Consider the following 13,544-nt stretch of genomic DNA (forward strand, 5'->3'; position numbering starts at 1 on the left):
GGAATACACTGAACAATCCAGTCCACTAAACTTGGAATGCAACTGAAAATCTGGCCTTGTGACAACTGACATGCAATTAAGTTATTGCAACTAAGAAAAAGCTGATGTTTATAATGAAACCTCATGTTTTGAACCATTAAAATCTATGGACATAATTGTTATTTAATGAAAATCTATGAACATAATTGTATTGGATTATATTTTTAAGTTACGTAAATTATGTATGAATTTTAATTTGAATCATGTACATTAAAGCACTTGAATTTTTATATTGTTTATTTTACTTTTATCTTAAATATTCTATATTGTTATTTTCTACTCGGCTAGAAATGTCTATATAATTAGTTAAGAAAATTTACTTATGATTTTACTATATATTTTTATGATTCTAATTTGCATTGTATTATGTCATGTCAAAAAAAAATATTTTTGACAATCATGTTCTGCCTTATTAGCTTTTGTTTTCACCCCTCCTCTTGGGCTGTACAAGATCTATCCGGGCTCTTTCAACGATTGAGATTTGAGCTTGGTCTAGATCTTATTACCGTGTTGTCATCATATGATCTTGGACTGGTTGCTTAATTTTTCGTGGACCATAATTCTTTGTGTAAATCCAATTTCTCTCTTTCCATTGTGGTGTTGCTTCAATACACCAAAATAATCAACTAACTTGGCGGTATAAATTAATCAATCAGCTCTATGAATGCGCTTGTTTTTGTGATCTTAAAAAAATTGGTCTTTCAAAAAGCATTTTTTATTGTGGAGTGTTTGATTTAAATAGATGGTAGGTTAAAACTGTGATTAAAAATGCTTCTTGAAAAATAATAATAAGTGTTTGTTTCAATACACCAAAATAATCAACCAACTTGACAGTACAAACTAATCAATCAGCTCTATAGAATGTGTTTGTTTTTGTGATAGCTTTTGTAGTTTAAAAAAATTAATTTTGAAAAAGCATTTTTTATTGTGGCAAGTTTGATTTAAATAAGTGTTTCGCTAAAATTATGATTGAAAATGCTTCTAAAAAAATAATAATAATTGTTTGTTTAAAATTATGATTAAAGTTATTGTTGCATGTTAAATTATTAAAAAAACAATTAATTTATATATCAATTTACAAGCAAACAATGCTTTTTTGTGATATGTGGTCAAAAAATACAATAAATATAAATACAATAAATTATATTGTGGTAGTTTATATCGTTGCAATTTAAAAAATATTTTTTTAAAAAATAAATATAAATTTGCATTAAGCCCGTTAACAAAGAAAAACTTTCTAGCCAAGGCTGTCTTAAATGTCTATGATGGATGACTTTCTCACGTTGGGTAACCTGTGAAAGTGAATTTAAAGTAGCTAGTTGTGGAACGAGGTTGTCGTGTTGTGTTTTGTGGCTTTTATCACTTTAGAAGCAGAGAAGATACTTTATGGGTCCAGAGGACCTACTGCTTCTGCACACTGCACAAATACTGAGTTTTTTTTTGCTCATGGTAGTACTGAATCTACACAAAATAAATAATTAACATGCAATTTGCTGTGATATTGTATTTTGAGAATCAATTTCTTTTTCTTTTTTTCCTTCTAAAATGTTGATTTTCCACAAGAATCTCAGAACTACATTAAAAAGTCTACGTAAATCTTGCTTCAAGCTAAGACATGCGGTCATAAACTGCTTATTTTCCTCTCTTTTCGCTGTGAGGGAGCATCGTTATCCAAACGCCAATTTTAAGGCATGCAATCATGTAGAGACTGGCATGGATGGTGTATATATCACCGAGGGGATGATGGAGCGAATCCCAGCTACCTTGGCTTTGAGCAAGAAGAAGAGTGTGTGTGTGTGTGTGTGTGTGTGTGTGTGTGTGTGTGTGTGTGTGTGTGTCAACGAGGGGATGATGGAGGGAATCCCAGCTACCTTGGCTTTGAGCAAGAAGAAGAGTGTGTGTGTGTGTGTGTGTATCAACGAGGGGATGATGGAGGGAATCCCAGCTACCTTGGCTTTGAGCAAGAAGAAGAGAGAGGACAAGAGCATGAGCTCCAAGATAAACGACAAAATCGTTCTTTGTGTCCAATAAACTACTGCCACTGGCTTTGTTAAAAAATGACATTGACTTGAGTGTATCTAGACATGCAAAATATGCTGTAGGTTTGTTGTATTAATACCAAGTGATTACAGACAAGTAACATCTTAAAAGACTGAAAGTACTATAATTAAGAGAATAAATTAATTGACCATGTCTTAGCTTTGTTTATTGTGCTGGATTTAAATTACTCAGCACTGAGGTTTGTTTTGAATTGAAACACTGCATGTATAGTAAATCCCACAACGGCAAGATTTTACACTGTATATTTATGAAGTTACAAGATGAATCGGTATTCTTGACTCTTTGTGAAAACAAGCACTTAAAATTCTATATATTTTTTTAAAAAACTGATAATAGAAATGTAAGTTGGTTTAGTGAACTATCAAAACTAATATATTTATGTTTTGAACCCAAGTAAATATAAATTTAACAACTTGTCAGGTTTAATAAACTTGGATTCAGTCACTTACTAAGCCTGAATATGTATGATGAGTTACTAGAATCAACTCCTCTAGACTTAGCTATATGTCATGTCTAATTAGTTTAAGGATCGTTATAAACTAATGTTAGAGTTATAAGATTTCGTTTATTTATTTTTAAGATTTTTAACATGAAATACTATTCATGTTAGGAATAATCGTCTCTAATATCTATAAGTATATAAAAGGTATTTCAAAGACCTGCCGTATTTTTATCTGCTTAATTATATGAAAGATATATTTGTATCTCATTAATGTCATAATGAGAAAATGATTCTCCAACCCCTCAATTGCATCAAAACAACAAAGTTCAGGAACTATAAATATCTCTAAATTATCCAAGTAAATGTCTCATAATTTCTTTTATGCAGTCATTTATACTTTAATTCTCATAACATTTATTATACCAAAATAAGAACAATCACTTTTATTTTTAGAATTTTAAAATTTTTTTATTAAAATTTTTTATTTAAAGTCATTAGCTTTATCATTAGAAAGTTTCTAAACCTCCAATTATATATTTTCTAAGTTTGGAATAAGAGAATATTGACTTGATCACTTGATTAAATACTATCCAAATACTAAATAATTTCATTTATGAGTATATTTGATTTTGAAAAATCATCTGTATGTAGTATCCTCTTGCAACTTGATAAATGTGCTTGCAATTACTGTTTTAATTCATTGCAGTAATATATATATTGTGGCAGTGGTAGCATTTTTCAAGAGAAAGGACGATTTTTTCTGGCTACTCGCTCTAGACTTTTAATACATGCAATGCATAATACAGATTTATGAAATAAAAATGTTTATTAATATATGTAAGTTGGTGTTTCTCTACTTGCTTTTTACTTCCCCCCCACATGATCGTGGTGCTTCCAAGCAACAAGGTTTTATGGAATTAAGAAATTATATATATATATATATATATATATATATATATATATATTCTATCCCAATTGGCATGGCATGACCATGTGCTTATTACAATACCACTTGATAAGAGGTACTTGCCTTCCACGTAAAATGCCGACTAGACGTGACGTATCAAAAAAAATTAAAAAATAATAATTGAATAATGGTGCATAAGCCCCACTGTTCCCTTGTTTCTTGAACAGAAACAAATTACTCTAGGGATATACTTGTAATTTTATTGTCGTGTTTTTTTAAATAATTTTTTCTTATCAAGATTAAATTTATTTTTTTAAGACCAGTTTAAGAAAATAATCCATATTCAATGAGGCATTGATGATGTGAGTGTGTTTGGTATTGCTGTAGCTGTTGTGGTTGTGGTTTGAAAAAAGTTGTTTTATAAAAAGTATTTTTAATTGAGGTTGGTTTGAAAAAATAGGTGTTTGGTTAAACCTGTGGTTGAAATTGAGGTTGAATAAAAAGTAGTTTAATGTGTTTGGTTAAGAATGCTTTTAAAATTAAAGTTATAAAATAATTTTAAAAAATATATATTAAAATTGATGATTTTTAATTTAAATATTGTAGATTTAACTATTACTATTACTTTATGAAATAAATAATACTTTATATAAAATATTTTTTTATTATGCCATTAAACCATCTACAATTCCATTACGTACAAAATTCATTCGACAAGAACTACAGTTTCTATAATTTTTTGAGCGTGCAATAAAATTAGATAAAATATTATCAGGAATAAAATTAATTTGATATTACAGTGCGATTGAATTTAATTCGCTTTATACTAGTTTTTCAGGAAAAAAAATATTGTTTACATGAGAATGTAAAACTAGTTTTTTTTTAAAAAAATATACAAAAACTATACACACTAAAAAAAAATAAAAAAAAATCACTCGAACAGTGCAAGTGAATTGCACTGTTTGCGTGCACAGTGCAAGTGAATTGCACTATGCACGCGAATACAAAATTTAAAAAAATAGTCTGAAGCTGCTTCACCAATGTCGCGTTCAAAACGTGAATTGGCATGGGTCTCACTAGTCATTTTTAGCGTTTTTGACATTACCAAACATTATGTTTGCTGTGGTTGTTTCAAACGCAGAAGCAACTACGCAAACAAACGGCCTCGTACTGTTTCTTCTTCGTAAAAAGTTAGTGTTTGAGAATCCAGTTAAAACTGTATTTTTTAAAAATATAATTTTTTTTTATTTTAACATAATACTAATTTAAAAATAAAAATATTACCTTAATATATTTTAAATAAAAAATACTTTAAACTATAATTATTACTATATTTTAAAACACCAGGCTGATCCTACTGAGCACACCATCAAGCTTCCAACAGTTGTCAAAACACAAGTAGCCATAAGATAAGAAGAAGACTTGGTAAGATTCAAGGAGGAGCAGCAAAGGTGGGTCCCTTGGATGATTCAAACATGGCTGCATGTCTCACTCTGTCTCTCTACAATGGCAAAGGCATTCATATTTCCGAGGACAAAAGCTTCTTTGGGTCTGGGTGCTTTTCTTTGAAAATGGAGGAGGACGTGAGAATCAAGAGAATCGCAATGGGTCAGGGCACTGCGGGAGGGAGGAGGCAGCGAGCGAGAGAGAGAGAGAGAGAGAGAGAGAGAGGGCGGAGGAATGAGGCTGTCAGTCTTGAAAATCATCCCTGAGGAACAGAATCCACAATTAATAAATAAATAAATACGAACGACAGAATCAGTCTAATTATTAAACAATAACCAACACATGAACTTTAACGGCACGCACTGCTTTAATTACATATTGATTAATATAATCATCTTCCAATGTGAAGCTAAACTAGACACTGCTCTGCCCCCCCACCCTTGTTCTCTGTGAAGGTTTTTGAACGTTACCATTTATTTCTCACAAATCTGATTTGCATGATGTGTTGTCAATTCATGTTTTTCCATTTAAAATTACGTGTTTTTATAAAAACTGTTTTTTTTTTTAACTTGATATTATTTTTTAAATATTTTTAGATTATTTTGATGTGTTGAAATTAAAATATCTTTTAAAAAATAAAAAAAATATTATTTTAATATAAAAATATATTTACTTAGATGTCCATCTCAGTTTTCTAAAAGAAAACAAGGTCCAAGAAAACGAAATAAATTAGGCAGCAGGAGGAGCAGAGGAGAAAGAAACACTCACAGCACAGCTTTCATTTGAAATCTCTGTTCCTTCCACATAACGAGGTTGCACGCCTGTAGTCTTGACTTCTCTCCTCTCTCTCTTAACCCCTTTCAAGTTTGAACCCACAGGATGGTTGCTAGCATCATACAGATTTGGTGCCTGCCTGTTAAAAAGCATTTACCATGAGCCTCTGCTTTTCAAATAGAAAATCCCTATAGTGTAAGCAGTCAATAATCATCCAGGATCTCTCTGGGTTCCTCTGAAAAGTCGATAATCACACTCTTCAATTCCAAGCTGGTACATTTTCGGTACAATTCATATGAACCATTGTGAGAGTATTTTTCAAATTCTCAATCAAAATCAAGGCTTAGCAGGAGTACTATATCTCTGTCACAATAGTCCAAACTCCGACTCCTCTCTCTCTCTCTCTCTAGCCCCAGACTATTACTTTAACTAGAACCCACTTCCCAGCAGGCCAGTTCCTACATAATAAAACAAACGAACAACCTGTAAATTTTCAAACCAAAAAGGAAAGTTGTTGGTCTAAAAAATCTCTGTTCAGAGCTCCAAACTCTCTCTCCTACTCACTACCCGGCATCCACCAATAGAACGCGAAGTTGTTATGAGCTTGTAGGAGTACTATTTGCGTTCAAATCTTCAAATTCCTCCATCTTTGACAATAAACCAAAGTGTATATCAAAACCAAGAAGGAATAAAAGAAGAAGAAGAGAAGAAGAAGAAGAAGAAGAAGAGAGACTGAAGTAGCCGTTGTTTCTTGCATGGATAAAGTATCAACAATAACAACATTGACATCAAGAAGGCCAAAATGGCAATACCCACCGGCCCAACCAACACCAAGAATCCTCCATTTACCTCGCAGGCCTCGCAGGAAACAAGTGCCAAAGTCCAATGCTGCAAAGCCAAGTTCACAAAGAGACAAGAAGGGGAAGTTAGAAGTTTTGTTTGATCAAGAAAGAGGGTTTGCTAGAGGGGCTATGCCAATTGTGATGGTTGGTGGTATCAGGGGTGATCAGTGCCTCGAGGAGGAGAGGAGGGAGAGAGTGGAGGAGAGGGAAAGCGTGGTGATGGAGGAGGAGAAGTGGAGGTTCCAAGCTGAGATGTTGAGGGCAGAGTGTAATTTGTTAAGGATGGAAAGGGAGATTGCTGTCAAGAAGATGGAGAGAAGAAGGGTTCAAATGGAGAGGATTCTAAGATCTGCAGTTCGAGCTCTGCTTTCTGTTAGTAATTCTTTCATCAACTCATAATCTTAGTAGCTGCTTTCGTTCGGATTCTTAACATTTTTAATGATGTGATTGGTTCTTGAAAAATTAAAGGTAAAGAAAACAACAATACATAATGGTATGAGAGTTCATAATTTTGATTCTTGACAAATTCTAGCAAAAGACTCGAGACTTGAGGCTAAGTCTGCCTCAACTCAGGCAAGCTTAGCACAGCTATTAGTCTAGATTTTTTTTATTCTCTCTTCCCGAGTCAGGTTCTTGATTAATGTTGACTAGGCCTTATATCTAGTTTGAATAGTTTTGTGACAGCCTCTCTGCAGCCAAACAGAGTGCTCTGTCTGGAAGCCAAGAAAACATGGGCAAGGCAAATGTAATGGATACCAAACAACAGTAAACACAGGAATTGTTTTTTAAAGGACATAATTTAGGGGCTAACTAAATTGTTTAAATGTACAAGACCGTTTTCTTTTTTCTTCTGAGTTTTGTTTGGTGATTTGTTTGTAGGTGAGAAAAGGGATTTGTGATGGCAAGGATGTGAGAATGGTATTGGACGAAGAGATTCAAGAATTGATTGAGAAGCTAGAGAGGTTGCAAAGAAGATCAGGAGTTAAGGATTTAGAGGGTCGAAAGTGTAGTAATTTAGATAGACAGGTATCTATTCTTAGAAGACGGCTAGAGAAGTTCGGAGGAGAATCGGACGAGATATGTGTTAAGGAGATCCAAGAGATGGCAGAAGCAAGCTTGTCCATCAAAACAAATTGCAGTGCCTATGAGACTTCTTCTTCAAATCACAGTTGCAATGTAATATTTAATCTGTCCTCTTTTTTCTATTAGATTTGATCACCATACCATCTAATCATCTGCGTTTGAGTTGCGTAAGGCCTTTTCTGTCATACTATCTTCTCTGTTGGAAGAAGACCAACTAAATAAATCTAGTAGTTCTTCCATTGTTTAGATTCCGAATGAACACTTCACTCGTATGAAGTCAACTTGTTTTGTTATAGTTAGCCGAGCTGAGTTTTTTCCTGTCTCAAAAGTTCAATTATCACTTGGATCAATGTGGCTCTGGTTTTCTTGAAGCAAAGAGTCTGGCATATGCCTGTTCAGTTGCCAAGAAAACAGAGGAACACAGCACAAATTACTTCTTTTTTTAATTATTATTTTGGATCACTTTTAGTGGGTTTTCTGTAGGTCTTCTCTCCATTTATTTGGTTAAGAAATGCAGCTATAATTTCCTATATCATGTCACAATTAACATTGCATGTGCATATGGCTAATTTCTACAAGAAAACAATGTGCAGCAGATGGAGATGCTGAGAAGGAAAATGGAGGGATTGTCGAATGGAAGCTTGTTAGAGAGAATGGAAGATGAGTATGGGTCGATGCTCTCTACAGCCAGCAGTTCTGCTACCACCTCTGCCTCCACTTCCAAGAGAAAAGAGTTTCCCGATATGCCTTCATCTTCAACAAGAGAACCATGCAAGGTAAAATTCCACTGTTAAATCTGAAACCCTCCTCGTAATCCGCGATATTACACAGAAGGGAAATAGTCTTCTGTTCTCTTCCTATTCTCGAGCAAACCTAGCACGGTGAAAGGAAAGGCTATAGATTAGAATACATTTGGTAGTGTATTCTGTATTGTTTTTTAAATTATTTTTTATATTAAAATATATTAAAATAATATTTTTTTATTTTTTAAAAATTATTTTTAAAATTAACGCATCAAACAATTTAAAATATAAAAAAATTAACTTTTTTTTTAAATTTAAATTTTTTAAAAATACAAGTCGGCCTCGGGCTTCAAAACAATATCTAAGTGACGCATTCACACTCTTTTAACCTATTTTCCATTAATTATAGAAAATAATTTTTGACTTTAAGTTATAATTCAATTTTTTTTCCATAAATAATTCATGGTAAAAATAAGTTAAAATGAATTTAAATTAGAGGTATATTTACTAAAAAACATTCAAATCAGTTTTTTTAAAGAATATATGTAATTTAAATTGGAAGTTAAAAATCTTAACTTTTTATTAAATTAAGATTTTGACTCAATTTTATAATAAATTTTTATTTAAATTATATCTAACCAATTGTATTTATGATCTTTTTACAAGTTAAAAGGTATAACAACTTAAAAGTAAGTGTTTAAAATTATAATCTTAGTTATTTTTAAAAATATTTTTTATTTAAAAATATATTAAAATGATATATTATTTTTAAAAAATGTTTTTAAAATCAAAACGATTTACTTTATATATTTTCAAAAGCATTTTTTAAAGACAAAAATAAACACACTCTTACACAAAAGTTATCGATTTCAGTAAAGTCTGGGAAACACATGTCAGATAGTGAAGTAGATTATTTAATGACAAGAAAAAACTGAGTCAGCTCACTGACTTCGTAGGATTTTAATATCAAATGCTCTATGAATGGTGGTTGTCTGAAAGTTGACGAAAACTTTTTCCTGCAGGAGACAAAGCCCAGTGAGGAGAAAGCATGCTCTGGGCGCTGCAAGGTTATATTGCGGAGAGTCATCGAGCAAGTTCGGGCGGAGACAGAGCAATGGTCCCAAATGCAAGGGATTCTGGGGCAAGTCAGGAAAGAGATGGAAGAGCTGCAGGCTTCTAGAGATTTTTGGGAAGATCGAGCACTTGATTCTGATTTTGAGATTCAATCCCTGAATTCTGCTGTAAGAAACCAAGCTCTATGTCGTCTATTTTTCCTTTTTGCTTCTTTCTTTATATATATCTCTTAGTCAGTGAGTCCACCCAATGGAACAATTTTGGCTATTTCTAAATGTTTTATAGAACACATTTCCCCCTCAAAGTTTGCATTTCTACAACATCAAACATTCGGAAAGATCCAACTATCACTGTCTGGATTACAAAAGTAAATGTGAACAGTCTCCAATAATAGCCTCTTTAGTTTTTGTCTTCGAATGCTGATAGCTCATGAATCAGTGAGCCCGTGAGAGATGAATAGAATGGCACTTTAGGTCCTTTCGTTAAGAGTAAAAGGCTTATCCGAGAACATTTGATCCGAATCTTGTCAATTTTTCATTTTGCATTTATGCAAAAATTAACAATGGGGCTTTTTACAGGTGCAAGAGTGGAGACTGAAAGCCCTCTCTTCTGAAGCCAAGGAAAATGAGCTACAAAATCAGGTAGCTGTGCTTCATGTTGAGCTCGAGAGGCTGAGGAAGGCAAGTGCTAAAGAAACATCAAGGTCTAAAAATTTACCATCGGTTTCTTTGGACGCTCCAAATGAGACGGAGAAGCGAGTATTGGTTTGTCGCTTAAAGGAAAACTGCAATAGCAATGATGATTGTCGCAAGCAGAAGGCGGCCTTTAGTGATGGAAGAAGAAAGCCACACGCCTGCACCGGTGGACTTGATGCCCCGAAACGCTCTCCTTTCAGAGATATTGGAAATTCATCTCCCTTGGCGAGGCAAAATAGTAGAGCAGTTTTCCCTTTGCACTACCTTGCGCAGGAAAAGTTTAATTTCTGAAAATTCAACAACCCCCCCTCCCCCCTACAGTGACTGTAAGAGCAAGCCAAACTTCAGAAAATTCAGCACTCGGAATTAGAGAAGAAGTCCATGTCTAGTCTGTGGGGATCCATGAATTACCTTTGCAGCTCCTTTAGGTTTTCGTTATTGGATTTCTTATACATTTGCCAACTATGTTCATTTGCTAAGATGATAAATTGAATTCCCAACATATGGAAATCTAGCTTGACACAAGTTCATGTGCGTCACCTTGTGCACTTATGATACAAAAACAGAAGTAGAGGCTTTCAACGTGACAATAGCATGATCATAGCTATGCCATTGCAAATGACACAAAAACAAGCAAAAAATAGGAGCATTTCATCAACATCGGCAGAAATGTTTTCGAAGAATTCATGCCATGATATGCATTAAACATTGTTCCAAAAAAGAAAATGGAGATGCATGATATGATTTTTTTTTCCAATGGAGACTCATTTAATGAGCTTCAACCCCTCCCTTAACTACTGTACTGAATAATAGTGTTGATAAGTGAGCCAAGAGATTGTTTCTGTATATTATTATATACATCTCTGCAATACAAGAGTTTTATACAGGGAAGAAAACTAAATCAGGAAATCTACAACATAAATGCCTATCAATCTGCTAATATACAATGACAGATTATTGCCTAAGATGTTAGCACACCATATTGTGCAGTGATATCTTGCCTTATTAGAGATAAATTCTGCTTCCTTTAACACCTCCCCTCAAATTGACTTGTGAATGTCAAGAGCTCTTAACTTGCCTAGATGATAATGGAAGTCAATTTACTATTACAAAAGAAAGAGTTCTTCAATTTGTATTCACTCGCTTAATGTTTTAAGTTTACAATGCTTCTATACATACACAGAGAGGGTGTTCTTGAAAACTACGGATTCCTGCCACAAACAGGACTTACACAGCTGTGAAATAAATCAATTACTAAACTTTCTCCTACAAACTCTCAACTAAATCAATGTACAACTAATGCCAGCACTCCCCCTCAAGTTGGCACAAAGATGTCTTCGATGCCCAACTTGTCAAGAGAGCTCTGAAAGTTTTTGCTGGAGACGGCTTTTGTAAGGATATCCGTGAGCTGATTCTCTGATCTAACAAATAGAAAATTAATCACTCTTTCTTCAAGATTTTGTTTAATAAAATGCATGTCTACCTCAATATGTTTCGTGCGGTCATGTTGAACTGGGTTATGAGATATTTCAATGGCAGCTTTATTATCACAGTATAGGTTCATTCTTGATTTGGAACCAAAACCAATTTCTGACAATAATCTTCTGAGCCAAAGCAGTTCACATAGTCCCTTTGTCATCCCTCGAAACTCAGCCTCTACGCTTGACAAGGCAACTACTTTTTATTTCTTGCTCCTCCATATGACCAAGTTGCCATCAATAAACGTGAAGTATCCAGACGTAGATTTTCTATTAGATATGCTTCCTGCCCAATCAACATCTGTGTACCCTCAACCTCTAGATGATAGTTCTTGGAAAATAGAAGCCCTATTCCAGGAGCTGATTTCAAGTAACGAAGTATTCTTACTACAACATCCATATGCTCTTCACTTGCACAATGCATGAATTGGCTGGCTATACTGACAGCATAGCAAATATTTGGACGAGTATATGATAGATAAATCAATTTGCCCACCAGTCGTTGATACCTTTCCTTATTGGTTGGAACTTGCTCTGAAAAATCTCCAAGTTTCTGATTCTGAACCATTGGGGTGTCGACTGGCTTGCAGTCAAGCATCCCTACTTCGGTTAGTAGGTCTAGCTCATACTTTCTCTGTGAAAGAAATATGCCTCGTTTTGACCTAGCCACTTCAATCCCTAAGAAATACTTTAGTCCTCCTAAACTTTTCATCTCAAACTCAATAGCTAAATGTTTCTGCAACTTATAGATTTCTTTTGTATCGTCTCCAGTAATGATCATGTCATCCACATAAATTATCAAGGCAGTTACCTTTTCCTGTCGTTGTTTTAGGAACAAAGTGTGATCAGAGTTGCTTTGTTGAAAACCATATTTTTTCATAGCCATACTAAACCTGCCAAACCAAGCACGTGGTGATTGTTTCAGCCCGTATAAAGCCTTTTGTAATCTGCAAACAATTCCAGTTGTAAGGGACGAGGTATAACCCGGTGGGATGTCCATATACACTTTCTCCTCAAGGTCTCTATGAAGGAAGGCATTCTTGACATTAAATTGGTGTAGTGGCCAATCTAAATTTGCTGCCAAAGATAATAACACTCTGACAGTATTTAGTTTTGCTACTGGAGATAACGTATCCTGATAGTCCACTCCATATGTTTGTATGTATCCTTTGGCTACCAATCTTGCTTTGTATCGCTCAATTGTTCCATCTACTTTGTGCTTAATAGAGAAAATCCATCTACACCCAACTGTCTTCTTCCTCTCTAGCAGCGGAATAAGTTCCCATGTTCTGTTCTTTTCTAGTGTTTCCATCTCTTTCTCTACTGCTCATGTCCATCTAGGATCAGTCAAGGCTTCCTGAATTTCATGAGGGATATGGCAAGCAGACAGCTTATCGGTGAAGTCTCTGAGAGGTTTGGGTTTGAGTAGTTTCATGATTAGAGATAGGATACTGTGATTGTTTTCCTTCAGTGCTGGGTGAGTATCGAGCTGGGGGATTACCTCTATTATGCCTGGCAAGTAACTGATAACCAACAGGAGTATCCAGAATAAAGTTAAAAGGTGGAGTAGAAGAGGTTACCTTATGGATATTCTCTGGTGAAAAATGATCATTGTCGGGTATAAGAAGTAGAGGGGTTTGTCTGCTGAGCGTGTGATGTTCAAGATTTTTTGGCATTGTTACATCGTCTATTGTAACAATTCATGCCGCATCTGTTTCTGTTATAGCTACATCATCCACTGTATCATCCCTTTCTACCATTAGTGTTGTTGTTACTAGAATATCTGCAGGAAGATCAACAACACCCGCAACCTCCCTTTCTGTCACTAATGGTGTTATAATTGGGCAGTCCTACCACTTCTGTTCTTCCTTCCATATCTCCCCCCTGAAGAGGAGAAGTAGATACTGATGATAAGTAATAATTCTCAGATTCTGAGAATGTAACATTCATTGTAATGTAG

General features: G+C 34.3%; 1 protein-coding gene across 2 annotated transcripts; it reads left to right on the forward strand.

Annotated features, from left to right (window-relative positions):
• Positions 1 to 5,664: 5,664 nt before the first annotated feature.
• On the forward strand, positions 5,665 to 10,642 carry LOC133680842 (uncharacterized). Of its 2 annotated transcripts, none has more exons than XM_062103854.1 (5): positions 5,665 to 6,883; positions 7,391 to 7,687; positions 8,188 to 8,370; positions 9,360 to 9,578; positions 9,990 to 10,642. In XM_062103854.1, the coding sequence occupies exons 1-5, from the start codon at positions 6,425 to 6,427 to the stop codon at positions 10,395 to 10,397; spliced, it is 1,566 nt and encodes a 521-aa protein (XP_061959838.1). In that variant the 5' UTR covers positions 5,665 to 6,424; the 3' UTR covers positions 10,398 to 10,642. The 2 variants fall into 2 exon arrangements, with proteins under 2 accessions (XP_061959838.1, XP_061959839.1); XM_062103855.1 differs by having other exon boundaries at positions 8,191 to 8,370.
• The last annotated feature ends 2,902 nt before the right edge of the window (positions 10,643 to 13,544 follow it).

Source organism: Populus nigra, chromosome 1 (genome assembly GCF_951802175.1).
Source record: "Populus nigra chromosome 1, ddPopNigr1.1, whole genome shotgun sequence".
In the NCBI taxonomy this organism is placed as follows: Eukaryota; Viridiplantae; Streptophyta; class Magnoliopsida; order Malpighiales; family Salicaceae; genus Populus; species Populus nigra.